At 39.9% G+C, this 27,915-nt stretch overlaps 2 protein-coding genes across 5 annotated transcripts in view; both read left to right on the top strand.

Annotated features, from left to right (window-relative positions):
* LOC108715864 (FYVE, RhoGEF and PH domain-containing protein 5) overlaps positions 1-10,379 on the top strand; it is a 116,211-nt gene extending 105,832 nt beyond the window's left edge. For 2 of the 3 annotated variants that reach the window (XM_041561716.1, XM_018261375.2), the window contains exons 16-21: positions 190-327; positions 509-611; positions 1,665-1,795; positions 7,666-7,794; positions 7,890-8,044; positions 9,082-10,379. In XM_041561716.1, coding sequence (XP_041417650.1) covers positions 190-327; positions 509-611; positions 1,665-1,795; positions 7,666-7,794; positions 7,890-8,044; positions 9,082-9,118 — 693 coding nt within the window. In that variant the 3' untranslated portion in view covers positions 9,119-10,379. Of the gene's footprint in view, positions 1-189; positions 328-508; positions 612-1,664; positions 1,822-7,665; positions 7,795-7,889; positions 8,045-9,081 lie in introns of all 3 variants that reach the window. The other variant, XR_005961023.1, reaches the window with a different exon arrangement.
* An 8,436-nt stretch (positions 10,380-18,815) lies between these two features.
* The window catches only part of nr2c2.S (nuclear receptor subfamily 2 group C member 2 S homeolog), a 30,566-nt gene continuing 21,466 nt past the window's right edge, over positions 18,816-27,915 (top strand). For both annotated transcript variants that reach the window (XM_018261374.2, XM_018261373.2), the window contains exons 1-2: positions 18,816-19,038; positions 24,931-25,020. In XM_018261374.2, the coding sequence (XP_018116863.1) occupies positions 24,949-25,020 (72 nt within the window). In that variant the 5' untranslated portion in view covers positions 18,816-19,038; positions 24,931-24,948. The remainder of the gene's footprint in view (positions 19,039-24,930; positions 25,021-27,915) is intronic.

Here is a 27,915-nt window from a genome sequence, read left to right as displayed (position 1 = left end):
TTTAGTAAGCCAATAAAGGTATCACCTTAACCCCACTTTTGTTATGCTTCATATGAAATGTTCTACCCTATAACTTTTTCAACAGACTTACACGGAACAAAAAAACTTTACCTGGTGCTATACCAGAGCACCATACAACTGCACACAGCGTGTTCATGTGCAAATAATGGTTTCATTGTCTCTTCTCAGATTAGGGAAAGACTGGGAATGGGCTTGGGTGAGAGACCTCCGAGCGTGGCCCATATGTCGCATGCTGTGATGTGTATGAATTGTGGCAGTGACTTTAGCCTAACGCTAAGGCGACATCACTGTCACGCTTGTGGCAAGGTAAGTTATTATGTGCCCGGAACCAAACCTCTACTCTGTAATCCACACTTATTTACTCTTGTACAACTTTATGAGTTACTTAAATCCAGGGGTCAAGGTTGAGATTATCCCATTTATATAAGATAAGGGCAATGCTGAGGCTCAAACTTGTACCCAACTCCTTGCAATGCTATTTCAACAGATTGTGTGTCGCAGTTGCTCAAGAAACAAATACCCGCTGAAGTACCTCAAAGATCGACCGTCAAAAGTGTGTGATGGCTGCTTCGCGGAACTACGCAAAAGAGGTAACCATGGCACATTGGCAAGGCTCTTCATTCAGCATTAAAATATATAATTGTTTATTATTCATTTCATTTGGTGCATAGTTGTGGCCTGTTGAATGAAGGTGCTCTGTATGGGGCTGAAATACTGACAATATAAACAAAATTACAACGGCCATAGGCCTAATATTTTGGGGGTTTAAGCCCCCTTTTTCTGTTCAGATTATTTCCCAGGTTAAACCTTAACCACATTGACCTTTGGGCTGGTTTACCCAAAGTGCTGTTTTGAGGCACCCTAGGAGGGCCAGCCCTTCAGTTTAAAAGCCTCTGCTATAGGCTGGTTTCCAAACTTCAATCAATCAATAATTTGTCAGTTTAGCCTATAGGGGGCCCCTAGGGAGAAATTGGGTTCAATGGTTATCTGCTATACTTTTAACTATAGTATAGGTGTTAACCTTATATCCCTAGTGTTATTATGAGCCAAATGAGCATATGATAGATCACAAACAGTGGCACAGCTATAGGGAGCTGAGCATCCCCATTAAAGGACCAGTAACATCAAAAAATTTTTTTTAAAAATGTGTTAGTATATATAGAAAAAAAACCACCAAGACAAATTAAACTTTAAAAGGTTTTTAACACCCATTGACTTCAATGCGTTTCGTTAATTTTTCGCCAAATTTCAAATATCGCCATCACTACTGATCACACCTTAGTTGCTTTTTTTGTACTGTCCCTAAACACCTATATTCAGGGTTTTATATAATGTAGAAAAGCAAACCTGTGGGCTGCTCCTATTCAACAGCTCCCACCCACCAGGGGTCATTTATAAACACTGGGCAAATTTGCCCATGGGCAGTAACCCATGGCAACCAATCAGATTGCTGCATTCGTTGTTCTACTTGCAGCTGGTTTCAAAAAGCTAATCACTGATTGGTTGCTATAGGTAACTGCCCATGGGCAAATTTGCCCAGTGTTGATAATTGAGCCCCAACTCTCAATGCTGACTGCTGTAATTGTGCATTAGAATGCCTGTCCCTGGCTAAAATATCTCTTCTTCACTTCTGTTTCCTACAGACCTAGCAGCGATGAACATGAACGCCTCACCACTCTTACCCAGATCCACCAGCACGTTGTCAACCATGTTTCACAGCATTCACCCGTCTTACTTTAGAAGACAAAAGAAAATCCCTTCTGCTCTGATGGAGGTAGGGCCAAGGCTGTCTGATAAAAGGCAAGGATAAAAGATGTTTCGTATACATTTTCTTTTCATGGTATTTTAAAGGGCAAGTTTCAAAACCAGGTGGAGTTACTGGAAGCTTGCCAAAGTGGGTTGCCAGTTGCACCTGAAAAATCTCAGGATTCACCACTATTACTGCTTCCGTTGTTTATAGAAAATGGCCCGAATATCTTGTTAGCTAAACACAATTAAAATCTGCAATTCAGTAATGTGATATTTCTCAATGTGACACTGGGAAAATAAAATTGTCTTCATACGTATGCAAATGTGTTCCTTTTTGCAGCTTTCATTATTTGTTTAATAAAAGAGGTGCCCAATCAGAAGCCCTTTTGCTGTTGTTTAGGTTGAAGGTCCAGTCTTTTGTTGTACTTGGGAAGTTTTATTTTCCCAAAAGCTTCGAGGACATGAGTTGGATACTAGCAATAATCGCAACAGATTCTTTCGCTACAGAGAAAAGGAAAACACTTGCCATCTGAAATTATATTTGTCTTGAAAGCAATGTAAATATTTTATAGGGATAATAGTAGCGGAGAGCCGGAGGTGACTTCTTGCGTTGGAGATTTTGATTAAAATATATCATAATCACTGAATTGTATATCATTCCGACCAGCTAATATAAATCCTTGTTTCATTATCTGCATCCTTGGCATTATGGGGATCTGCATAATCTTATCTCCCTTGGCAGTAATGTTACACAGAGCACTAAGGCCCTAAATATTCAGATTAAATTTAAGTGTGATGTACTGATATTATAAAGCCATTTATGTGTGTCCTTTTTGCCTTTCTACTTTTTACTGTGGACAGCAGCGCCCGGCAACCAAACAGCAGTTTTATTCTGTGACTCATATTTTTCCAAATACAGAAGATAATAGCCGGAGAGCACGTTTTTCTTGTTTTAAAATTCCATTTCTTTATTTGCAGAAAGTCCCGCACAACATGTTTCGGCTACATCGGCCTTCACCAGGTGCATAAAATACAGTGATGTAGCAAGCTATTTAACCCCTCAGAGGCGCCAAAAGAATAAAAGGATATAAACGAGTTTAAAAACCAAAACTTGGTAATCAGAGGAGGCAGTAGTGGACTTACCTCCTCCAAGCAGACACAAAACGACTGTAATTAAGCAGTCAAAATTTATTAACGAACTCCAATCAGTGCAACGCGTTTCACGGGCTCAGACCCGCTTCTTCAGGCAATAAATAGGAGTTACAGCTGTGAATTTCAGAGTGGCAAATAGTATGCTGTATGCTTATTCATCAAAACAAAAGCTTTTTTAGTATTACAAAAATATGTATGGTAGTCATTATTCTGGGATAAAGGTATGGTGCAGGGATTGGTTAGCTATTAAAAAAATGGGGGGGTTTTGGGATATACCAACGTAAAGGTTGATAGGTATTAGAGGATACAACAATTATACAGGTGAAGTGCAGTAAATAGGATAAAAAGGAAGTGCAGTGAGCAAAAACGTAGTGGGGCTGCAAAGTTAATATAAAGTCATAACTAACAAAACAGATAAGGCATAGAGTGGTAATTACGATCCAGAGAACAAGAAGACACATACACCAGTTGCCAAACATTTTTATTTACATAAACACAATTCTTCTACACTGAGGTGGTTAGTACTAGAAAAAGTACAAATATCCCAACGGTTGGGCGATAGAAAACGCCTAATTCTACAAACTGAGGCAAGATGGATAGACAGAATGGATACTGTGGAACCTCGTGGGATGAATGAAGCTATCAGCTATAAATGTTTTTTATAACAGAATACAGCTTACTGTAAAATACCAGCTAATTCTGATGAATATTCTTTTTTCCTTTTCAGATAGATCTTGGAATAATATAGCATATTAGAATACTAAATTGAATACATGTTGACACAATACTGGTAGGAGAATACTTTATTACTTTAAAGGATACTTTTATACAAAATGTAACAAGATGTAACATATCATGTATTTGCTACAATACGATTGCCACCTTCTAACGGTGTTAACTAGGCCACTAGATGGCAGTACTTCATTGTTTTGAATGTATGTATATACCTGGCCAGACTATGGAGTGGGTGTAAAGTTGTTGGTGAGGTGAGGGGTTAAATAGCTTGCTACATCACTGTATTTTTTGCACCTGATGAAGGCCGATGTAGCCGAAACATGTTGCGCAGGACTTTCTGCAAATAAAGAAATTGAATTTTAAAACAAGAAAAATGTGCTTTCCGGCTATTATCTTCTGTACTTGGAATCCTTTTTCACTCCGGCACAGGGTTTGCAGTTCAATGAGAAGCACAAATATACACATACAATGAAGGACTATCTTTATTTTGCTGAAAAAGTAGTGTTTCAGGCTGATTTATTGAATATTTCTGCAAAATAATCCCTTCCTTCTCTTCCACTTCCTGCTCCCTGAATTCCCAGGCTGTGCAGGGGAGCCGGTGGCTCTCAGCTCACTGCACTGTAGGACAGGAACCAATCAGCAGCTAGCAGGACCTGATAGGAAACTGAAGCCTGTCTTTGCTTGTGTGACTGCAGGACTGTGATTGGCTGTCCCCCTCCTACTGTGTTTCTGGCAGGGACCGTTAGGACACGCCCACCCCTCATTTGAAACACAGACAGGGACCTGAGAACATCTATTGGGAGCTCTGATAAAGGGGCTATTTTTAAAGATAATATTAATTTTAAAGCACCATGTAAAAGCAACACCATATATTACTTATAATTGCCTACAAAATTAGGGTTTTTTCATTTATCCTATATGTCTCCTTTAAATGACTGCCTGGTTGCTAGGGTCTGCAGGACCTTGATTTATGGCATATTTCATAAAATACTCTAACTCTAAGCAACTTTTAATTTGCCTTCATTTTTTATTCTTTTTACAGTAGTTTTTTACCTTCTACTTCTGACTCTTTCCAACTTTCAAATGGGGGTCACCGACCCCATCTAAAAACGAATGCTTTGTAATGCTACTAATGTATTGTTATCTCCCATTCAAATCAAAGTACAGTTGCTAGTGTAATTTGGACCCCAGCAACCGGATTGCTGAAACTGCAAACTGCTGCCGAATAAAAAGCAAAATAACTCAAAAACCACAAATAATAAAAAATGAAAACCAATTGCAAATTGTCTCAGAATACCAATCTCTACATCATACTAAAAGTTAATTTAAAGGTGAACAATCAGAAAAATTTTTTGCTCACTAGGGGGGAGCAAGTTTATACCTAAATATAAATATATAAGTATATGAACAGTTACACAGATTATGCACCTAATAAGCTTGGGTCTCTACTCAGCATATTTCTAATGTTCCATGGAAGGAGAACGTGCATTTAACTGCATTTGCGCGTTCAAGAATCCAACTTTATTTTCCCAGGGGAATGATCGATTTTATAATAGGCTTTTTCAGTATGAAATAGATTGTGTCACAGATATCTTCTCCACTCATTCATGTTATAGGAGGCTGCAGGGATCAAAAACAATTCACTGCCACAGAACTAGTTTAACACGTTCCCTGCCGATTGCCTTTAATCCTGCGGCACCATTTGCTGCCAGTTAACTTAAATATCCCTTTACTTAGATTTGGTAATTAGGCTCCTGACAGCCAGTTGCATAAACCTTACAAACCCTGGCAGGTAGGTGGTTAAATCTGTTTATTTTTGTAGCTTTGCTGAAATATTATATTTAATATCTCTGTACTACAAGTAAAAAAATGTCTCAAAATTAAATATGCAGTAAGCGGTTTTCTGAGCAGTTTTTCGGCTAACTATAATTTTATTGAATTAAGTTTTTGCAAAAAAATAATTTTTCTTCTGAAAGATTAGGGATTCGTGGTTCAGGGATTATTCTCTATGTGGGAGGCCTCTCCAATCAAAATCCTCCTGAATAGGGAGTGCTCGCCCCCCTAGTGCTGTTTTTTTTTTATATATTGACACAAAGCCAGTATTTAGGGTGACAGCTTTAGTGAGGAGAAAATATATACAGGTATGGGATCCGTTATGCGGAAACCCATCCAATTTTTGGAATTAACAGTTTTTTGCGAATAAATAAATTTTCTCCAGCGCTGAAAGATTAGGTACAGGTATGGGATCCGTTATGCGGAAACCCGTTATCCAGAAAGACCGTCTCCCATAGAATCCATTATAATCAAATAATCCAAACTTTTTCTCTGTGATAATAAAACCCTAACTTGTGTTTGATCCAAACAAAGATATAATTAATCCTTATTGGAAGAAAAAACATCTTATTAGGTTTATTTAATGTTTACATTGTTTTTTTAGTAGCGATAACTTTTAGTATGATGTAGAGAGTGATATTCTGAGACAATTTGCAATTGATTTAAATTTTTTATTTTTGGTGGTTTTTGAGTTATTAGCTTTTTATTCAGCAGCTCTCCAGTTTGCTAGGGTCCAAATTACCTTAGCAACCATGCATTGATTTCAATAAAAAACTGGAATATGAATAGGAGAGGCCTGAATAGAAAGATGAGGAATACAAAGTAACAATAACAATACATCTGTATGCTCTGCTTACAGAGCATTTGTATTTTAGATGGGGTCAGTGACCCCCATTTTAAAACTCGAAAGAATCAGAAGAAAAAAGCAAACAATTCAAAAACTATAAAAAATAAACAATGAAGATCAATTGAAAACTTGCTTAGGATTGGTGATTTTATAACATACTGGGGGCCGATTCACTAACTTCGAGTGAAGGATTCGAAGTAAAAAAACTTCGAATTTCGAAGTGTTTTTTGGGCTACTTCGACCATCGAATGGGCTACTTCGACCTTCGACTACGACTTCGAATCGAAGGATTCGAACTTAAAATAGTTTGACTATTCGACCATTCGATAATCGAAATACTGTCTCTTTAAAAAAAACTTCGACCCCCTAGTTCGCCATCTAAAACCTACCAAACTCAATGTTAGCCTATGGGGAAGGTCCCCATAGGCTTTCCTAAGTTTTTTTGATCGTTGGATTAAAATCCTTTGAATCGAATGATTCGAAGGATTTAATCGTTCGATCAAAGGAATTATCCTTTGATCGTTTGATCGTACTATCTGCGCTAAATCCTTCGACTTCAATATTCGAAGTCGAAGGATTTTAATTCCCAGTCGAATATCGAGGGTTAATTAACCCTCGATATTCGACCCTTTGTGAATCGGCCCCTAAAAGTTAACTTAGGTGTACCACTTTAAGATATGAATGTCAAAATTACAGAAAGATCCCTTATACGGAAAGCCGAGGTCCACATGCATTTTCTGTAGAGAAAAAAAAAATATGTACACATGCGCCAGTTAGGGCTCATACTGACGAGCGGTTGAAGCTGCGCTCCCCTGCGTTCCGTTTTTCTGCGTTCAACCGCAGGGGAGCGCAGGAAAAATGCAGCATGTTGCGTCTCAACCTGCGTTCGGCGCCTACACGCGCCTGTGTAAGGACAGCCCCATTGAAAAATGCTTAATGCGTCTATTCCTGCGCTCCCCTACGGCTGAACGCAGAAAAACGGAACGCAGGGGAGCGCAGCTTCAAACGCTCGTCAGTAAGAGCCCATAAGCAGTAGAGGAAAAGGGGGTTTGCCTATGGCAGTTTTACATATAAATATAGACTCCTGGATTCCTACCCACGTTTCCAAGTGGACAAACCTATGCTAGGCAATTGGGCCCTAAACGTTATTCTGTAGGTGAAATGCGCACACAAGAATTGATGTTATTGTAAATATGGAATAGCCATGCGTGCATCTCGGAATATTATCGTATTCTGTTTTATAGGTAAAAGTAATGAACCCTTCAGCTGTTGCAAAGTGTGTGTGAGCAGCCACACAAATATCTCATCTTGTCCCTGTTCCTCCCCAGGCTGCAGCATCAGGAGAGAATTCCTCAATTTGTGGCTATCTGCATTGGTGCAAAAAAGGCAAAAAATACTGGAAAAAACGTTGGTTTGTTATTAAGGGCAAAGTCCTCTACACCTACACAGCATGTGAGGTAAGCGGAACACACAAGCATTGTCCCTAAGTGATGCCTTTAATTATAACTTCAAATGTCATGGAGTTTTTTTTCACTTTTTTATTTTTTAACAGGATAAAGTTGCCACGGAAAGTTTACCTCTATTAGGTTTCCACATTGTGCCTGACAACTGGAATGAGAAACCCAAACTGGGCACTGTGTTCCAGCTTTACCACAAAAAGACCTTGTTTTATAGCTTCAAAGCAGCGGATACTAATGCTGCAATCAGGTAATGGAATTGCGTCATCTATTTCCATTGAATTCTTCTGGGCAAATGTATCTACATCTAGAGCAAGCCAGTGCCGGACTGCCCAGGTGTCAGTGTTCCTATGAGAACAAAGAGACTAAATAGATGGAATAATAGATTATAGTATGTAATGAAAAGAGACTAGGAGAATAGAGGTGAGGAGAGGAAGAATAACTTCCAAGCCATGCAGAACTCAAGCAGCTTTGTTTGTTTCCCTGTAGAGCAGTCGGCGACTGTGTAGGGATTTGTATTGGATTTTATTTTTGCCTTTACATTCCCTTTTCTGTTTCCAAATCCAGCTGCAGGGACAAAGATCAAAGATTTAAACATATAAACTGGGATTCTATTTGGAGGATTATATTGTTGCAGCCACTGGTTCTGCAGAGTTTTAGAAAGTTTGTATTAAACAATACAAAATCTATAAAATCCACATTAGATTACATGACAACCCAGGACCAGTGCAGTCTGTATATTGTGATTATTAATCAGTCTTGCTGTATCGGCTTCTGGCAGATATTATTTGACTTGTGCTGTTTTGATCATTTATGATGATCCCTAAGCAGCCCAGACCACACTGAGCATGTGCACAGTCTTGGTCTTGCAAAGATGTTTAACAAAGTTACAAGATGGTGTCCCCCTGTGGCCAACTTTGATAGCATAAATCATTTGTTTGATTAGGCTTGTGGTGCAGTAAGTTCATGTTTATGTTTAGTATACAAAATACAGCGTTTCTAGTCTATTTTAGAATTTAGTTGCCCTTGAAATGCCTATGACTAAGTGCTAGATAAGCATAAAACGCCTTAGGCTTTTAGTGTGGACTAATGGATTTTAATTTGTTTAAATTTCTTTTTAACATATATGTTTTGTGGTTTAAAAAAATAAAAGATGGAAAGCAATTAAAAAAAAGTCTTTGTTTATGGTGAACAACTGAACTGAAAAAAAAAGTGTTTGGAAGGTGAACATCTCCTTTAAACGACTGCACTCCGGTGACAACTAATACAATATTCTCTGTTCTGCAGGTGGGTTGAAGCCATAAAAGCTGCATCTGTATTATAACATTAACTAATGATGGGCCGCAAGGAGTCCAGCAAACAATATCAGGATTTATTTTCTACCCTGGGAATCGAGTTCTCTATTACTTCAGGAGTCTCCGACATTCGGCTAATGCTGCACTCAGACTGGAACCTCTTGGCCTCTACCGCCGTATTTAGTATTTTACCTTCTTTTTTATTCAAAGGCTGGGGATGGACATGAGGCGAAACATTCCTAGCAATAACTGCACCAAATAAAATGGCATTGCCACATTTATAATACACTTTACTTTTAAAAACAAAGACCTTTTTCTCAGTGGGGAGGAGCTTGAAATAAAGGCTGCAAAGCCAAAATTTGTTAATGGTTATGGGTTTTACATTTTGTTCCAATGATCAGTTCTTCCACAAGTTTATGAACTTACTCTCATATAGAGGCACTTTTTGATGCTGTTCCTGTTGGAATACCGACCAGTCGACCCAGGCAATTGTTTAAACGTTCTGATTGGCTGCAGATTCTAGTCCTGCCCACTTGGAAATTACCCATACAAAGACAACAACATCTATATGGACTCATATTTTTATTTTTTTTTGCATTTTTAACAAAGAGTGATGTGAACCTGTTTTAGCAAAAAGACACAGTGGTGAATCAGATGACGTCTCCCTCCTGTTGTGTGTGAACTGTTACATTGGAAACCAGCCGTCCAGATTTAAACCAACATTAAGAAACATGAAGCCTTTCAAATACAAATTATTGCTATGTGAAAGAGTATTTTGTACCATTCACTAATGTGTATATATACTATACAGTTCTCAATGCCTTGACAGTACCTAATATATTTCAGATTGCATACGCTGTTTCTCATTGGTTAATTGCACTGGTGTGTGCCCTCCTGCTCCTGGTCAAGCAAAGTGATATTTGGGGGCTGGTGGCGATTGCAAAGCTCCTGCTGTGCTGGTCATGTCGAGGAGGGCCCGGATCATTTTGTTATCAAGGGCCCCAAGATGTCTGATGGCAGCCCTGCTATAATACAATTACATGTTACTGAGAGTCCCAATATGGTGCTGAGGAACAGGAAATGGGCAGTGCAAAGGATCATTGTTCTGCTGAAAGGAAACCTAAAAAGGAAACAGCAAATGCATTATATTGTTTACAAGTAACTGACAGTATTTTGAGCCTTAACTGAACTAAAATAAAGACTGTTCCTTCCCAACATGTTATGAAGACACAAGGTTCACTTATTTTAAGGTCAACAAGGACGTGTATAAATAAATATGTTTAACAGTGATGTGCGTTTCTTCAGATAGTTTACATTCTGCTGTAGCAAAAGTCTCAACGTTTGTTCCTGCATATTTATATAAAATTGTTATGAGTTTTGCAGAAATAAGCAGAACCTTTACTGTGACTTGGAAGCTGATATGTTGCACATCCTCCAGCCAAACACAGAATCAGTTACACTAAGGGGCAGATTTATCAAGGGTCGAAGTGAATTCGAGGGAATTTTCGAAGTTAAAAAATGTGAAATAATTTTTTTTTTTTTTTTTTTGTAACTTAAAATTTTTATTGTTTTCCTCAGTACAGTACAAGTAAAGTAATCGATACATTATGTTGCTTGTCTTCGTACAACAGTCACAGCAGTTATTAAAACAATACAGCCGGAGACTATTATCACAATACTGTAACAGTAATGAGAGAAAAGATAGGAAAGAACCATAAAGAGATCAAAGGAAAAAGAAAAAAGAAGAGAAAAGGAAAGGAAACAAAACAAAATAAAATAAAATAAAATATGGAGACCAGTAATGGAATAACCATGCCCAGTGGAAAAAACCAAGAGCGGGGAAACTAGGTCACATCAGCTATTGTGGTTTTGTAGTACTCCCAGTTCCCCCAGACATCATTGTGTTGTTGCAGGGTATCGGTTATTCGAGCTGTCATTTCCTCGAACTTCCTATTTATATCGAGTCTGGAGATGACCTCCTGAATCGTAGGGACCGTTGGCGATTTCCATTTGGAAGTAATAGCCAACCGTGCTACAGTGGCTACTTGGTTGATCCATTTTTAGACCGCATTCGACAATTTCGGAACTGGGAGTGCTAACAATAAATTGGGCATCTCAATAGTAATGGGAGTTCTCAAGACCGAGGATATTAACCCGGAAACCGCCACCCAAAATTCAGACAGTTTCGGGCAAGTCCACATAATATGGTGAAGTGTGCCCCTAAATTGACAATCTCTCCAGCACATAGGACTGGATTGTGGATAGATTCTGGAGAGTCTGTCAGGTGTAAGATACCACTTCATCATAGTCTTGTATACACTCTCTTTTTGTTGAGTGCAAACTACTATTTTACGTGCATTCTCCCAAATTTTACCCCATTGATTCAGGGACAGTTCCCTAACCCATTCAGATTCCCAGTACCGCATATAAGAATGTTTGGGAAAAGGGTCCTCCGGCAGCATATTCATTAATCCGTATAATTGAGAGATGAGACCTTTACAGGGGAAATCCCCCCCTAACACCCTCTCAAATGGGGTCAACTGAAGGTTTGGTGTCTGCCCAAGTAGCGTCGTTATGTAATGTTTAACTTGCAGATAGGCCATCGTTTTATCTAGGCCCCAGTTACATCTCGATTGAAGTTCGTCATACGTATACAGTTTTTTCCCCACAGGGCTAAAAAAATCTTTAACTCTAATTAGAGAATAAGAATTCCAATCTTTATGGAAAGCTTTACGTTGTCCCGGGGGAAAATCCGGATTAGCGGAAAGTATAGTTAAAATAGAAGGGAATTTACAAATCCGATATAGTTTAAGACAACGTCTCCAAATAAATTGAGTGAATTGTATTGGTTTCGGCGCCATGGCCGGTATTTGTAGTTTAGGCTTAGTGCTCAAAATCAGATTACTGATATGGAAAGGAGCCAACCATTCAGATTCTCGCGTGGCCCACCTAGTGGGAGGATTCGGTTGCAGCCAAGCTAGCGTTTGGCGTAAATGAGATGCCTCATAATATTTCCGAATGTTCGGCACTGCTAGGCCCCCCTGGTTTCTTCCCGCTAACAGCACGGAGCGAGGTAATCTAGCCTTAGTGGATCCCCAGATATAACTAAATATCGTTTTTTGAATCTGGCCTAGAGTGGAAGAGGGGATTTGAACTGGAATAGTTTCAAAGAGATACAGCAGTTTGGGAAGAACAGACATCTTAACCGCAGTTATACGGCCCAACCATGAGATGTTATATTGTTTCCAATCTGACATATCTGACATGATCTGTTTCACTACAGGGGTAAAATTTGTTCGGTAAAGTTGATGATAGTGCGGAGTTAGTTTAATTCCCAGATATTGTATGTGAGAAGTCTGCCATTTATAATGAAAATCGGCTTGCAGGGCTGTTTTAAGACCCTTCTAAGTGAAAGGAGAGGGCCTCAGACTTTGCCCAATTAATTTTATATCCAGCCACTGTACTATAAAGTCGTAGAAGACCATGTAAGTTGGGCAGGGAAATAAAAGGGTTACTAAGAGTCAACAAAATGTCGTCTGCGAAAAGTGAAATTTTATATTCCTCCCTGCCAACGGTTATACCTGAAATATCTGGGTGTGCTCTAATTTTAGCAGCTAAAGGCTCTATGCTGAGAGCGTAAAGCAGGGGAGAAAGAGGGCAGCCCGGTCTCGTACCATTTCTAATGTGTATTGGGGTTTGAAATAATTTTTTTAATACTTCGACCATCGAATAGGGTACTACGACTTCGAATTTACTTCGACTTCGATTCGAAGTAAAAATTGTTCGACTATTCGATAATCGAAGTACTGTCTCTTTAAAAAAACTTCGACTTCAATACTTCGCCAACTTAAACCTGCCAAAGTGCTATGTTAGCCTACGGGCTAAGATTCGAAGGAAAATCTTACGATTCGAAGTACGATCGGAATTCGAATGTCGGAGGATTCTATTCGATGGTTGAATTTCAAAATATTTTCCACTGCGAAATTCAACCCTTGATAAATCTGCCCCTAAGTCAGACCAGAACCACCCACGATGGACATAGAATTATCCATCCTAAAAACACTGTACCCTTTATACAGTAAACCCACAGAGTGTACGTTCTGGAGAGTCAATATATAATTATTAGTATGTGCTAGAAAAATGGTAGAGGAACTCCAGCAGAATAACTTCAAATTAAATGCGATTTGAGTTTGTGGTCGATCATATTTACGCTAGTTTTAAATAACTCCCATGAACTCAAATTCAACCCCGGATAAATCTGCCCCTTAAATCATATTCTACAGACCACCACAAACTTTCTGTTTTGGACTAAAAAAAATGGGGTAATGATATGGGGTGTTTGCTGTCCTATATACTCAGCTTGAAGGTCAGTAAGGGTGAGATTAGGGGTCAGTATTTATGTGCTGTCCTAGGTTTATTCAGAATGTGCAATAATATCTGACCATATACAGTATGTAACCCCGTTATGAACTTAGAGGGGCCCTGATCAAAGGTTGGACCACAAAGGGGGGTGGGGCTTGAATTGATAGTCTGACCACTATAAAGGAATGGTAGGTGCGTGTCTACTGTCTGTGTCCGTTTATGTACAGTTAAAGGAGACATATAGGATAAATAAAAAAAACCCTAATTTTGTAGGCAATTATAAGTAATATATGGTGTTGCTTTTACATGGTGCTGAAAATTTACATTATCTTTAAAAATTGCCCCTTTATTGGAGCTCCCTATAGATGTTCTCTGGTCCCTGTCTGTGTTTCAAATGAGGGGTGGGCGTGTCCTAACGGTCCCTGCCAGAAGCACAGTAGGGGGAGGACAGCCAATCACAGCCCTGCAGTCACACAAGCAAAGACAGGCTTCAGTTCCCTATCAGGTCCTGCTAGCTGCTGATTGGTTCCTGTCCTACAGTGCAGTGAGCTGAGAGCCACCGGCTCCCCTGCACAGCCTGGGAATTCAGGGAGCAGGATGTGGAAGAGTAGGGAGGGATTATTAGGGTTTTTGCAGAAATATTCAATAAATCAGCCTGAAACGCTACTTTTTTAAGTACAATTCTTCTATATCTAAATGAGTATAATGTACTGGTACATTCTTATTTTTTTCACAAAATGTCTCCTTTAAGATTCTATAGCTGGCCATACAAGGGCAAATTTGTTGCCGCTTTAAGAAGAAACGGCTAAATAATCATTTGAATGAATGATTCACCATCCTTGGTAGATGTTATGTGAGGACACTTTAGACGTATCTTTAGTAGTGTTTTTTTTTTTTTTTTAATAGTTTCTACATTATTTGCTTTCTCTTCGGACTCTTTCCAGCTTTCAAATGGGGGTCAATGACCCCATCTTAAAACTCTTTAAGGATACAAAGTAAAATAAATTAAACATGAAATCCAATTTCTATTTTTTATTTAAGCATTCATAGCTGTTGTAAGCTCATTTAAAAATCTCAGCTGTCAATCAAATATTGTCTGCCCCTCCTCTATGCCCATGGCATAGAGGCGGGGCAGACAATTACTTTCACTTTCAATTCAGCACTTCCTAGATGTCACTGCTCTCCACACATTCCCCCAGTTCTCTTTACCATATAACTGTGTGGTAAGGGAATGAGGATGGACATTGGTCCCCTATTCTGGGGCACAAACAAGATTCTGAGATGATACAAGGCTTGTCTTAATAACAGTGTCCACAAAATGGCTGCTGCCTGCTTGTTATAATTATGAATTCCCAGACTGAAGGAAACAAGATTCAAATAATTTATATAGTGTAGTTAAAGTTCATTTTCCTTGACTAATCTGAATAATTTTTTTGGGTGACGGGTCCCCTTTAAAGTCTTTATGAAGCTAATTTTATTACTCGTCTTTTTATTCAGACCTCTCTTATTCATATCCCAGTCTCTTATTCAAACCAATGCATGGTTGCTAGGGGAATTTGGACCCTAGCAACCAGATTGCTGAAATTATAACTGGAGAGATTCTGAATAAAGAGTAAAAAAAAAACACAAATAATGAAAAATGAAATACAATTGCAAATTGTCTCAGAATACCACTCTCTACATCATACTTAACGTTAACTTAAAGGTGCAACACCCCTTTAAGTCATGGGGGTGGTCAAAGTGGCAACAGGGGTTTGAGTGTCAAAGAAGTTAGATAAGCTCTATGAAAGATAGAAATTTGGACGGTGTATTCCCTTCCATATGGGGAAACATATCTGGGAGAATTGAGAGACTCATCCCATTCCTTCTGGTCAGTCTGATCAATGTTCTTCTGAACATTTGTTTATGCAATGGAGCTTGGTCTTAAAGGGTAAGTAAACCTTTAAAATATGTGGATGTAAAATTGATGAGAGTGCTATTCTAAGCACTTGCATAATTTACGTTCATTATTTTATTTTTCTATTCCAAGATATTAAGGCAGGGGCATAACTACAAAGGAAGCAGACCCTGCGACTGGGGGGCCCAGGAGGCTTAGGGGCCCCGTGAGGCCCTAATTCATATACAATTTCAGTAAATATTAGTAAAACAGGTCAACCTCTAGACATTTTGGGGGCCTGAAAAATAATTTGCTGTGGGGCCCAGTAATATTTAGTTATGCCAATGTATTAAGGGATTCATGTACTGTGAAGATGAATGAATGTTGTTACAACATCCCCACCTGCTGGTCAGCTTCCAACCAATCGGACTACCAAGTAATGAAGGAAGCTGTTAGGAGAAAAAAAAGAGGCTGCTCTGAAAAAAAACTTAGAAACGTCTCTCAAATCTTTCCTAAGCAGAAGAACATCAGAGCAGCCTCTTTCTTTCTCCTGACAACTTCCTTGACTACTTGGTGGTCAGACTGGTTGGAAACTGACCAGCAGGTGGCTCTGTTGTAACAATTAATTCATAAAGGTACCGGTTGTTACAAGGGGGTGAACACTTGGTTAAAAAATCATAAGGGTTTCTAGTAATAAGCAGAGGACTTAGCAGAGGATTCTTTATACTGCAATGAAAGAAAAAGTTAGGATTCTTGCTCAGAGCTGGCAGTGCCGCTGGGAAATACATCTCACGCTCCTTACAATCAGCTGCTGGATATCCTGCAGAATGGCTGCAAACAGCAACACTGTACACATGGAATTACACTAAAAGGTAAGAGTGATAGTTACTGTGCTGCCAGGGAGCTGAAGCCACAAGCTACTAATACAGTTTAGATTCATTTATAGCTGACTAATTCAACAAAATGGACCTAATTCTATTGCAAGGAGGCCCTGGGAGTTGAGAGGAGGGGTCTGAACCCAAAATGTCTCCTTAGTTACTCTATTTCTTTTAATTAGCAACTGTTTTACTCCTTTGAAGAAGTTGCAGTCCCCCAACACATAATCTTCCATTGTTTTAAAGGTGTATTTTTTTAGTTGTAATATGGGTGTGTAGGCCCAATCTCAGGTAATTTTGCCTGGTCATGTGCTTTCAGAAAGAGGCAGCACATTAGGATGGAACTGCTTTCTGGCAGACTGTTGTTTCTCCTACTCAATGTAACTGAATGTGTCTCCAGTGGGACCTGGATTTTACTAATGAGTGCTGTTCTTAGATCTACCAGGCAGCTGTTATCTTGTGTTAGGGAGCTGCTATCTGGTTACCTATTGTTCTGTTAGGCTGTTGGGGGAAGGGGGGTTGATATCACGCCAACTTGCAGTACAGCAGTAAAGAGTGACTGACATTTATCAGAGCACAAATCACATGAAATTTTTATTTGCGTGATGCAACGTTTCGGGGTGATCCCCCTTTGTCAAGCAAGGGGATCACCCCGAAACGTTGCATCACGCAAATAAAAATTTAGCAAGGGTTATCCCTGCTTGCAACTAAAGACCTGTGTGCCGGTGGAATTATTCGTGCTGGAAGTTTGTGGGGTTTCCGAAGCCCTCTCGGCCGGGCAATACACGTTTTGGAGAGCCAGGGTGTGCAAGCTGGTAAATATTTTTGTGTCAGAATATCACTCTACATCAGTGAATGTGAATTTAAAGGTGAACAACCCTTTTCAATAAGCATTAAACTTTGGTTTAATGCTTATCTATTAAGAGTTGAATCTTTTAATACTACTGGTTCTGATGGAAATCCTGTTTCACTGCAGGCAGGGTGTGTGTCAGTTCTTTTCTTCAGCTTTGTGCAAAAGACATATTAAGACCTGTCAAACGCTAAACCAAAATGCGGCATAAAGAGAGTGACAGGTTGCCTAGAGGCAGATACTGAAAGGTAACTTGATTATTTTAATTATGGCACAGAATTTTTAACTGGTTACATTGAAAAGTCTCTTATTTCTGTGAGGTCAAGCTTATATTAAATGGATGGGGTTCACCTTTGGGTTAACTTTTAGTATGTTATAGAATGGCCAACTCTAAGCAACTGTTCAATTGGTCTTCAATGTTTATTTTTAACAGTTTTTGGATTATTTGCCTTTTTCTTCTAAACCTTTCCAGCTTTCAAATAGGGGTCACTGACCCCCATCTGAAATCAAATGCCACAAATGTATTGTTATTGCTACATTTTATTACTCCTCTTTCTATTCAGGCCTCTCCTATTCCAGGCGATTATTAAAATTAAAATCAATGTATGGTTACTAGGGTAATTTGGACCCTAGTTACCAGATTGGTTAAGATGCAAACTGAAGAACTGCTGAAAAAAACGCTAAATAACAAAAGCCTTCAACAATAAAAAATGAAAAATTGAAAATAGTCTCAGAATTAGGGGATGCACCGAATCCACTATTTTGGATTCGGCCGAACCCCCGAATCCTTAGTCAAAGATTCGGCCGAATCCCGAACCGAATCCGAACCCCACTATGCATATGCAAATTAGGGGATGGGAAGGGGAAATATTTTTACTTCCTTGTTTTGTTTGCCCCACCCCTAATTTGCAAATAAGGATCCGGATTCGGCCAGGCAGAAGGATTCGCCCAAATCGAATCCTATTGAAAAAGGCCGAATCCTGGATTCGGTGCATCCCTACTCAGAATATTTCCCTCTACATCATACGAAAAGTTCATTTAAAGGTGAACAGCCCCTTTAAAGGGGTTATATTAAAATGTGTTATAGAATGGCCAATTGGAAGCAATTTTGCAATCGATCACCATTTCTTCTTTTCATAGTTTAACAATTTGCCTTCTGATTCTTTCCAAGCTTTCAAATGGGCTTGACCCATCAAAAAAAAACAAAACAAACTAAGGCTACAAATGTATTATGAATATTATTACTCATCTTTCTATTCTCTCATTCATATTCCAGTCTCTTATTCAAATCAATGCATGGTTGCTAGGGTAAGTTGGACCCTAGCAACCAGATTGCAGAAGTTGCTGCACAAAAAACTAAACTAAAAAACAAACAAACAAAACGAAAGCCAATTGCAAATTGTCCCAGAATATCCCTCTCTACGTCATACTAGAAGTCCATTTAAAGGTAAACAACCTATTTAAGCAACTGCATCTCTATTTGTATCTATCTATAGAATTCCAGTCGTGGTGCAGATTTTCCTATGAAAGGCAGTGGCAGTTCAAGCAGCTTAGCTCTGTCTGTTAGAAAAGGAAGGAGAGGGACTCCAAACATTTCATTTACAGGGAGAGCAGCACCCGTAACACCGGCTGTTATTACAGTGGAAGGATTCCTAGTACACTACACAGAATCTAACGGCGCTAGCGGAAAGATACGTAAAAAGGTTCAGCCTTCCGGGGGCGGAGTCATCCCAGATACGCCGCACCAATCCCTCAGCCGTCCTCCGCTGACGTCACCCCCGCCCGCACTGTGTCCGAGAGGGAAGAGGAAGCAAAACCAGGGGGAAGAAAGGCGGCGGAGCGCGGGGTCACGACCTCTGACCTCTCACCGAAGGGAAAATAAATACAAACAAAATAAATAGTATTTACACCGGAGAAAAGTACGACGAACACAGAACACAGGCCGCCGGGGGCTGAGGCTTTAAATCGGACCTCCTATGTGGCGAGGTAAGCGAGAGGAAAAACAGACAGGCCTTGGCTAGTTACGGAGGCGCTATAGGCCCTGGTTTGTTTGGTAGAATAAAAGTACCCCGCAGCAATAGCGCAATTACACGATCTCAAGCCTCATTGAACTGGGGTTCTTCCGCGGAGCGGCCTTAATCTCCCCCAGAACGAAACGCACACTCGGACAGCACAGCCAATCAGAGACGAGCCCTCCAGCTGTCACAGCCAATAACAAGCGAGAGACCCGCTAGGGATGAAGTGGTGAGCGTTGAGGAGAGCGCCTTTGGTTTTCCGCCAGCGCAGCCGCCATCAGTAGCAATACGTTACGTCCCTTACTCTACTACACGCTTGCACGGCAAACTGATTCAATCTATTCAGCTACCGCATAGTTCCTCCCAAACACCTTGGCTCTCAGCCAGCACCCGCCATTTTGCTTGCTGTCAGGGCCTCCTTTATTTATTTATTTATTTTGCGCCGCCTGAGGGGGAGGGCCATGTCGGCCAATCAGTTCACAGCTGCAGCCGCATTGGTTGGTGACGCGAGGCGAATGTTCCTGGAAGCCAATTAGAAAACGCGGGGGGCGTGATATCTTGTTAATCAATTATGGCTACGTGTGGTACCTTCCTGCACTGAGAGGCCCCGCCTATAAAAGTTTCTGGGCTCAGTGATGTTTGCCTGTTTGAGGAATTGTTACCTTATTATGTACATGGCGCTGGTCTAGCAGAATAACCCAACGTATATACAAGGCTATTTGAGGTTTTAGTCCAGCAACATCTATGGGAGCAAGGTTACAATGTGATTTATTAGTTGGGTCAATAAAATACTAGTTAAATGGCAACCTGCCTTTAAGGGACACATGGTCAGATTCTGGGAGATTAGTCGGCCGCCAACAAATTGTGTGACTTTTTGTCACAAAACAAGGAGGTAAAAAATGTTTTCCCCTTCCCAACCATTTGCATATGCAAATTAGGGTTCGGTTCAGTATTCGGCCGAATCTTTCACTAAGGTTTCGGGGATTCGGCCGAACCCAAAATAGTGGATTTGGTGCATCCCTAGTTATTGCATGTGACTGCATATCTGGCTGCATGATTTGGGCAGTAAGTATGTATATTTTTATTTGTATAGTGCTCCTTGAGGGCAAAGCACTGGGCAGTAGTGTTCTTAAAATAATTGCAATTGGTCTTTTTGGTTTGCGGGTTTTTTTCTTATAATTTACAGTTGCTGTGCAGCTCCCAGGTTTGGACTTTTAGATGCCTATGTGGTTGCTAGGTTTTGATGACCATAGCAACCAGGCAGCATCTGGAAGTCAACATGGAAGATGAATCGCAGAGGCCCTAAATGAATTAAAAACGAATACATTGAAATGAAAAGCTTGCAGACTAGAAAGGGGCAGAATAGAAACAAATTAATTTAAAAGGGGTTTTTCATCCACTTGCACGTAAGTACATTATTTGCAGTTAGGGTTGCCACTTTTCTCAAAAAATTTACCGCCCGGTGAGGAGACGGGAACAAAAAGGGGCGGACTGTGACGTAAAATGGGGCGGGGTCACACACAGAGATGCAAACGGGGCGGAGCAACATGCCGATGGACAGAAACCTGAAGAAAAAGGTAAGTACTGAGAAAATTGGGGGCGGACCAAGGGCTTTTTCTTAAGGGTATTACAAATTACCGGCAACTACATTGCTGGTAAATTTGTAATACTGCCCTTGGCAGGTGTTTTACCGGCTAGGCCGGTAAAATACCGGCCGGGTGGCAACCCTATTTGCAGTGCCAGGCATGGGTGAACCTTCAACTAAGCACATGACATACAGTGTCAAGCAGCGGGTGATTTATTATACTCGGAGGATGGAAAAAGTCAGAATCGGAAAATACAGCATCTCAGACCCGAGAGATTTAATTGGAGTATATTTCAGAAAGTAATGAGATAAATTTGGATTTTGATAAATAACCCCCTAAAAGTTTTATTTAAAAGTGAACAACCCCTTTAAAGTGGACCTGTCACCCAGACATAAAAATCTGTATGATAAAAGTTTTTTCAAGTTTTTTAAGTTAAACATGAAATCCAAATTTTTTTTTTTTTTTATTAAAGCATTCATAGCTTTCATTAAACTTAATTAAAAATCTCAGCTGTCAATCAAATATCGTCTGCCCCTCCTCTATGCCTTAGGCAAACAATTACTTTCACTTTCCATTCAGCACTTCCTAGATGTCACTGCTCTCCCCACATTCCCCCGTTCTCTTACTGTTTAATTGTGTAGCCAGGACATGGGGATGGACATCAGGTCCCCCATTCTGGTGCACAAACAAGATTCTGAGATGATACAAGGCTTGTCTTAATAACAGTGTCCACAAAGTGGCTCCTGCCTGCTTGCTATAATTACGAGTTCCCAGACCAAAGGAAATTAGATTCAAATAATTTATACAGTGCAATTGAAGTTCATTTTGTTTGGATTTGGAATAATTTTTTGGGTGACGGGTCCCCTTTAAAAGAAATAGGCCTCATAGCTAGGTTCAAGTGAAAACTTTGGAGAAGGATACCCTTCATGTGCCATGAGCTTTCTGATACTCCAGTAGAAACCTGATTGAACGCTTCCCAGTGGACCACATCAAACATAATAAATTCCAGGTGACTGTTGTATCGAGGTAGGGAATAACACAAAAATGCATCAATTCCAGGAAACCGTAAAATCCGGGGACATATAACTATTGCCTTAGATGTATTTGTGTGCATTTCTGTAGCAATTCAACCATGCCAGTAATTATGTAATGCAACATAGATCAAAAGGTAACCTAGAAATTTAGATTCTTTGACCCTGGCACACTTTGGTACTTTGCTTTTATATTGTAGTCTTGTTTACATTTGCAGGCAATTAAAGGCTTACATTGCAGTTGTAGCAAGTGCATTTGTAAAATTACTGTTCACTGCCAGATAAATCTGCAAGCCTTGGAACATTCACATATCTGGTCAGTTTTGTGTGTTATTTTTTTACAGATGAGAAGGTACAAGTTGCTGCTTTAACATGCCCTAAATTTTAAAAATTGCTCGCACTTCAATAAAACATCGAAACTTTATACCCTGAAGGACTGTGTACTATTTCCAGAGCTGTTCCAATATCTACATGTGCACAATGATTAAGCATCAAGGATGGAATCTATCTGAGGGTAAAAAAAGAACGAAAAATCGCCAGCGGGATGGCACTCACAGCGCTTTTCTGAAGTCACCCGAAGTTTCCTCGTGAGGCAACTTCGGAAAACGAAGCAAAGTGCCATCCCACTGGCGATTTTTCATTTTAGCCAGCGGTAAAGCAGGGGAAGGCAGTTCGGGGAGATTGTCGAGCCGGCGACTAATTTCCCCGAATCTGCCCATGTGCCCTTACCATAAGGCTAAGGGCAGATTCAGGTAGATTTAGTCGCCTGGCGACTAATCGCCTTTTCTGGGGGGCAACAATCTCCCTGAACTGCCTTCTTCCAGCCTTTCGCCTGCTTGAATGATAAAACGCCAGCGCAATGCACTCACTGCACTTTGATTTCCGAAATCGCCCGTTGCACTACCCTTAGACATACATATCTATACAAACAAATATATGAATGTCTGTCTTGTTCTTTCGGGATTAAATTAGAAAGGTGTGCACTTGATCCACTAATAACTTCATTCTACCTGATTATTTTAGGTTGTGTAGAACAAATGTAATGATTCCAGTACCACACTGACGAGTTAATTCAGCTGATAATGACCCTAGTATTGGCTGTGTGATATAAAACATAGACTGTAAGCTCCATTGGGGCAGGAACCGATGTGAATAATGAACAATTTCACTGTGGAATCAATATTTGATATTACAGGTATAGGATCAGTTATCCTGAAAGCTCTGAATTACAAAAAGGCCATCGTCCATATACAGCATTCTATCCAAATAATCCAAATTTTAAAATAGCATTTCTTTTTTCTCTGTAATAATAAAACAGTACCTTGTATACAAACTAATTGGAAGCAAAACCAGGCTATTGGGCATATTTAATGTTTACATGATTTTCTAATAGACTTAAGGTATAAAGATCCAAATTGCAGAAAGTTCCGTTATCCAGAAAGCCCACGGCTCGAGCATTCTGGATAACAGGTCCCATACCTGTATATTGTTTTGAGGGTTTATGTCTCCTTTAAAACTAATGAAAATGTTGATTGGATTTATATTGGAAAATCACTTAGTATTTTGTTTACCCTTATGCAGTTACAAAGTCTGCTTCGTGTGGATGAGCCAATCAGTAGTACAGGTATGGGTCCTGTTATCCAGAATGCTCGGGACCTGGGCCTTTCCAGATAGCGAATCTTTCTGTAATTTGGATCTTCATACCTTAAGTCCAATTTAAAATAATTGAAACCTTAAATAAACCCAATAGGTTTTGCTTCCAATAAGGATTAATTATAACTTAGTTTGGATCAAGTACAAGATACTGTTTTGTAATTACAGATAAAAAGTAAATAATTTTTGGATAAAATCGAGCCTATGGGAGACAGCCTTTTCGTAATTTGGAGCTTTCTGGAGAAAAAGGAAATCATTTTTAACGTTTTGGACTATTTGGATAAAATGGAATCTGTAGGATTGTGTAATTCAGAGCTTACTGGATACCACATTTCGTGCCAAATGGGCACTTACTCATGAGCCCACGAGTAAGTGCCCATTTGGCATGAAACGCGTTAGGCCATACATGTCCTAATAAAAAAAAATTTTACTTTTGTAAAAAAATTTTGCTACTACATTACTATTTTTGGGTCTCCTCTCATCTATATTGTAATTTTTTATCTTGCTTACCTTTGGACTGGGGTTTTTTCGAGGAGACCACATTATTATTACTATTATCATTCCTTAAGACTATGCTTTTTCATTTTACTCTAGGAACAGGGCTACACACCTCAATTTTCCTTATTAAACTAGAATGATCTTACTCTCCTATCAGCGTAACTGCCTTATTTTCAGTTATAGGCAAATAATAATATAATAGTTTTTTTTGTAGAGGAACCAGTGTTTGTAAACATAACACTTAAAGCTATGGAATTGCCATTGCAAATGATGTCTGAATTCCATGCTGTGGTGCAAATTGAGAATATCGGTTCATATTTTTCTTGCTGGAAGTCATACAAAGCGGCTGTATGTGAGGAGCATGTCTTTCTTGCCTGGATGGGCGCAGACACTTATTGCGGGTGCAATATTCAGGATCCATGCTGACTCATGAAGGAAATCTATTGAATATTTGGGGCTGCAAAATCTCTAATCATCTGGTTAGTGCCATTATAGATGATGCAGCACCCTTCTCTTGTAACAAGTTTGATAATTTTTTATATGCAAATCTGACTTTATTTCAGTGTTTAGGGAAATATATTCAACAACTAAATTTGCTTAAAGGAGAAGGAAAGGCTAAAATTAAGTAAGCTTTTTCAGAAAATTCTTTATAAATACACCAGTAAACCCTCAATGTAATGCTGCTCGGAATCCTCTGTCAAAATAAACACAGCGTTTATTTCCTTTTATTGTGTACACATGGGCTTCTGTATCAGACTTCCTGTTTTCATCTTAAACCTCCAGGGCAGGGCTTGAGCATGCTCAGTTTGCTGCTCCCCCCCCTCCCTCCTCCCATCCCTGCTTTAATCTGAGCTCAGAGCTGTAAGTGATCAGGGAGAGACTCAGGCAGGAAGTGATGTCACACCAAGCTTTTATGGCAGCTTCTATCCTAAACAAACAGAGACAGTGTCTAAAGCTGTTTACTCAGGTATGGTAAAGCATTCTGCAGAATAAATATAGTGTTCTAGCTTGCACTATTGTGGCTAATCTGTTGGCAATAAACTGTCTTGGAGCTTTCCTTCTCCTTTAACTGATAAAACTTCTGTTTGTTAACAGGTTCAGGAATCTTCAGTGATGACAAGCTCCTCTCAGCGCATCCAGATAATCTCTGCAGACTCTGCCGTGTCATCCCCACAGCGCTTTCAGGTAGTTTATCCCATATTCTTTGGGCACTGGGAATATTAGGGTAAATGTTATCCAGGAGGACAAACATTTACGTAAACATTTACATAAAAGAAGCTGTGTAGGGGTGGTGTCTATAAAGGTTTATAAAACCTTAAAATGCAATACCTCTAATTATTTTGGTTCTGTACATTATCATAATTAATTTTAAATGAAACAACTCAGATGCAGTTGAACTGCAGACTTTTAGCTTTAATTCAGTGGGTTGAACAAAAAGATGCATAAAAATGTGAGGAACTAAAGCCTTTTTTTTTTAAACAATCACTTAATTTCAGGGGCTCAAAAGTAATTGGACCAGGGGTTCAAAAGTAATTGGACAATTAACTCAAAGGCTATTTCATGGGCAGGTGTGGGCAATTCCTTCGTTATGTCATTATCAATGAAGCAGATAAAAGCCCTGGAGTTGATTTGAGAGGGTGCTTGTATGTGGAAGATTTTGCTGTGAACAGACAACATGCAGTCGAAGGAGCTCTCCATGCAGGTGAAACAAGCCATCCTTAAGCTGCAAAAACTGAGATAACCCATTGAGAAATTGCTACAATATTAGGAGTGGCAAAATCTACAGTTTGGTACATCCGGAGAAAGAAAGAAATCCCTGGTGAACTCAGCAACGCAAAAAGACCTGGACGTCCACGGAATTCAACAGTGGTGGATGAGCTCAGAATCATTTCCATGGTGAAGAGAAACCCCTTCACAACAGCCAAACAAGTGAACAACACTCTCCAGGATGTAGATGTATTGATATCCAAGTCTACCATAAATACAGAGGGTGCAATGCAAGGTTTAAGCAACTCATAAGCATCAAGAATAGAAAGGCTAGATTGGACTTTGCTAAAAAAACATCTAAAAAAGCCAGCACAGTTCTGGAAAAACATTCTTTGGGAAGATGAACTAAAGATCAACCTCTACCAGAATGATGGCAAGAAAAAAGTATGGAGAAGGCGTGGAACAGCTCATGATCCAAAGCAAACAACATCATGTATAAAACATGGCGGAGGCAGTGTGCATGGCTGCCAGTGGCACTGCAACACTAGTGTTTATCCATGATGTGACGCAGGACAGAAGCAGCAAAATGAATTCTGAGGTGTTCAGAGACACTGTCTGCTCAAATCCAGCTATTGATTGGGAGGCGTTTCATAATACAGATGGGCAATAACCCAAAACATACAGCCAAAGCAACCCAGGAGTTTATTAAAGCAAAGGAGTGGAATATTCTTGAATGGCCAAGTCAGTCATCTGATCTGAACCCAATTGAGCTGCATTTCACTTGTTGAAGACTAAACTTCAGACAGAAAGGCCCACAAACAAACAGCAACTGAAAGCCGCTGCAGTAAAGGCCTGGCCGAGCATTAAAAAGGAGGAATCTGGTGATGTCCATGAGTTCAAGACTTCAGGCTGTCATTGCCAGCAAAGGGTTTTCAACCAGACTATGACACACACAGGCAGAGTATGACACATACACACAGGGCCGCCATTAGAAATCACGGGGCCCCGTACAACAAAATTTTTGGGGCCCCCACACTTGACGCCCAAGCTCCACCCCATATCCCGCCCACTCCACATCGCAGTTAAAAGACCACACAGACATCAGCGCTAAAAAAGTAACCCCCCCACACAAGTTATAAAAAGCTATTGATGGCCAGGGCCCCCTTATAAAAAATTCGGGCCCCAAAAAAAATAAAAAATTTTTTTAAATGTTTTTTTTTTTTTAAAAAAACATTGGTGGCAGGGGCCCCCTTACCAGTTAAAAAAAAAATTGGGGCCCCCCCCCAAAAAAAAATGTTTTAAAAAAAGATTGGTGGCAGAGGCCTATAGAATATTAAAATAATACATTGGTGGCCATGGGATTAAAAAAAAAACACACATTGGTGTTCAGTAGAATTGAACTTATGGCTTCAGTACTTCAACTTCGCCTCCTTTCGTGACTTCGGGTCTTTTCACGGCTTCAAGACTTCAATTTCGGCTGTTTTCGTGACTTCGGGTCTTTGCGCCGCTTCAGGACTTTGGCTTCGGCTGTTTTCGTGACTTCGGGTCTTTTCGGCGCTTCGGGACTTCGGCTGTTTTCGGGACTTCGGGTCTTTTTGGCGCTTCGGGACTTCGGCTTTTTTCGTGACTTTGGGTCTTTTCGGCGCTTCGGCTTTTCAGCACTTCCGCATTCGGCAAAGCATTCGGCAAGACGTACGGCTCGGGCACTCGTAAGGGTCGAATGGTCGAATAGTCGAACGATTTTTAGTTCGATTTGAAGTCGTAGTCAAAGGTCTAAGTAGCCAATTCGATGGTCGAAGTAGCCAAAAAAAAACTTTGAAATTCGAAGTTTTTTTCCTTCTAATCCTTCACTCGAGCTAAGTAAATGTGCCCCCTAGACTCCGACACCCAGACTATGACACACACAGGCACAGGAGTATGTCACACATAGGCAGCATAGGGGAGACAGAGGCAAGCACACGCATAGGGTTGAGCATCAACAGACGGAGCAGGGTAGCAGACTGGGAAACCTATCAGTACTAACTGATCATAACCACTCTAAGATGAACAGTATGTACTATGCTATGTTACAGTTACACAATGCCAGTGCTAGTCCTACAGAGCTTTGCTATTATTATGAGTATGAATATAAGATTATATTGATAAAGGGCAAATATACTTCACAACAATAAATAGGTGTATGCATTGAACATACAGACTACTAAAAATAATAACCCATACAAGAGATAAAAAGGGCTCTGCCCCAAAAACCTTCTTGTGCTTTGTTAATGGGGATAATTACCCTGTGCTCCTTTAAATCAGTTAAAGAAATCTCAGTGTAAAGCCAACAAGTTTTATAATCTCACCAGTAGTACGTGGGGTCCGGGTGCTCAT

This window comes from Xenopus laevis, chromosome 4S (genome assembly GCF_017654675.1).
Source record: "Xenopus laevis strain J_2021 chromosome 4S, Xenopus_laevis_v10.1, whole genome shotgun sequence".
Lineage (NCBI taxonomy): Eukaryota > Metazoa > Chordata > Amphibia > Anura > Pipidae > Xenopus > Xenopus laevis.
This window is presented reverse-complemented; position numbering and strand designations above follow the sequence as displayed.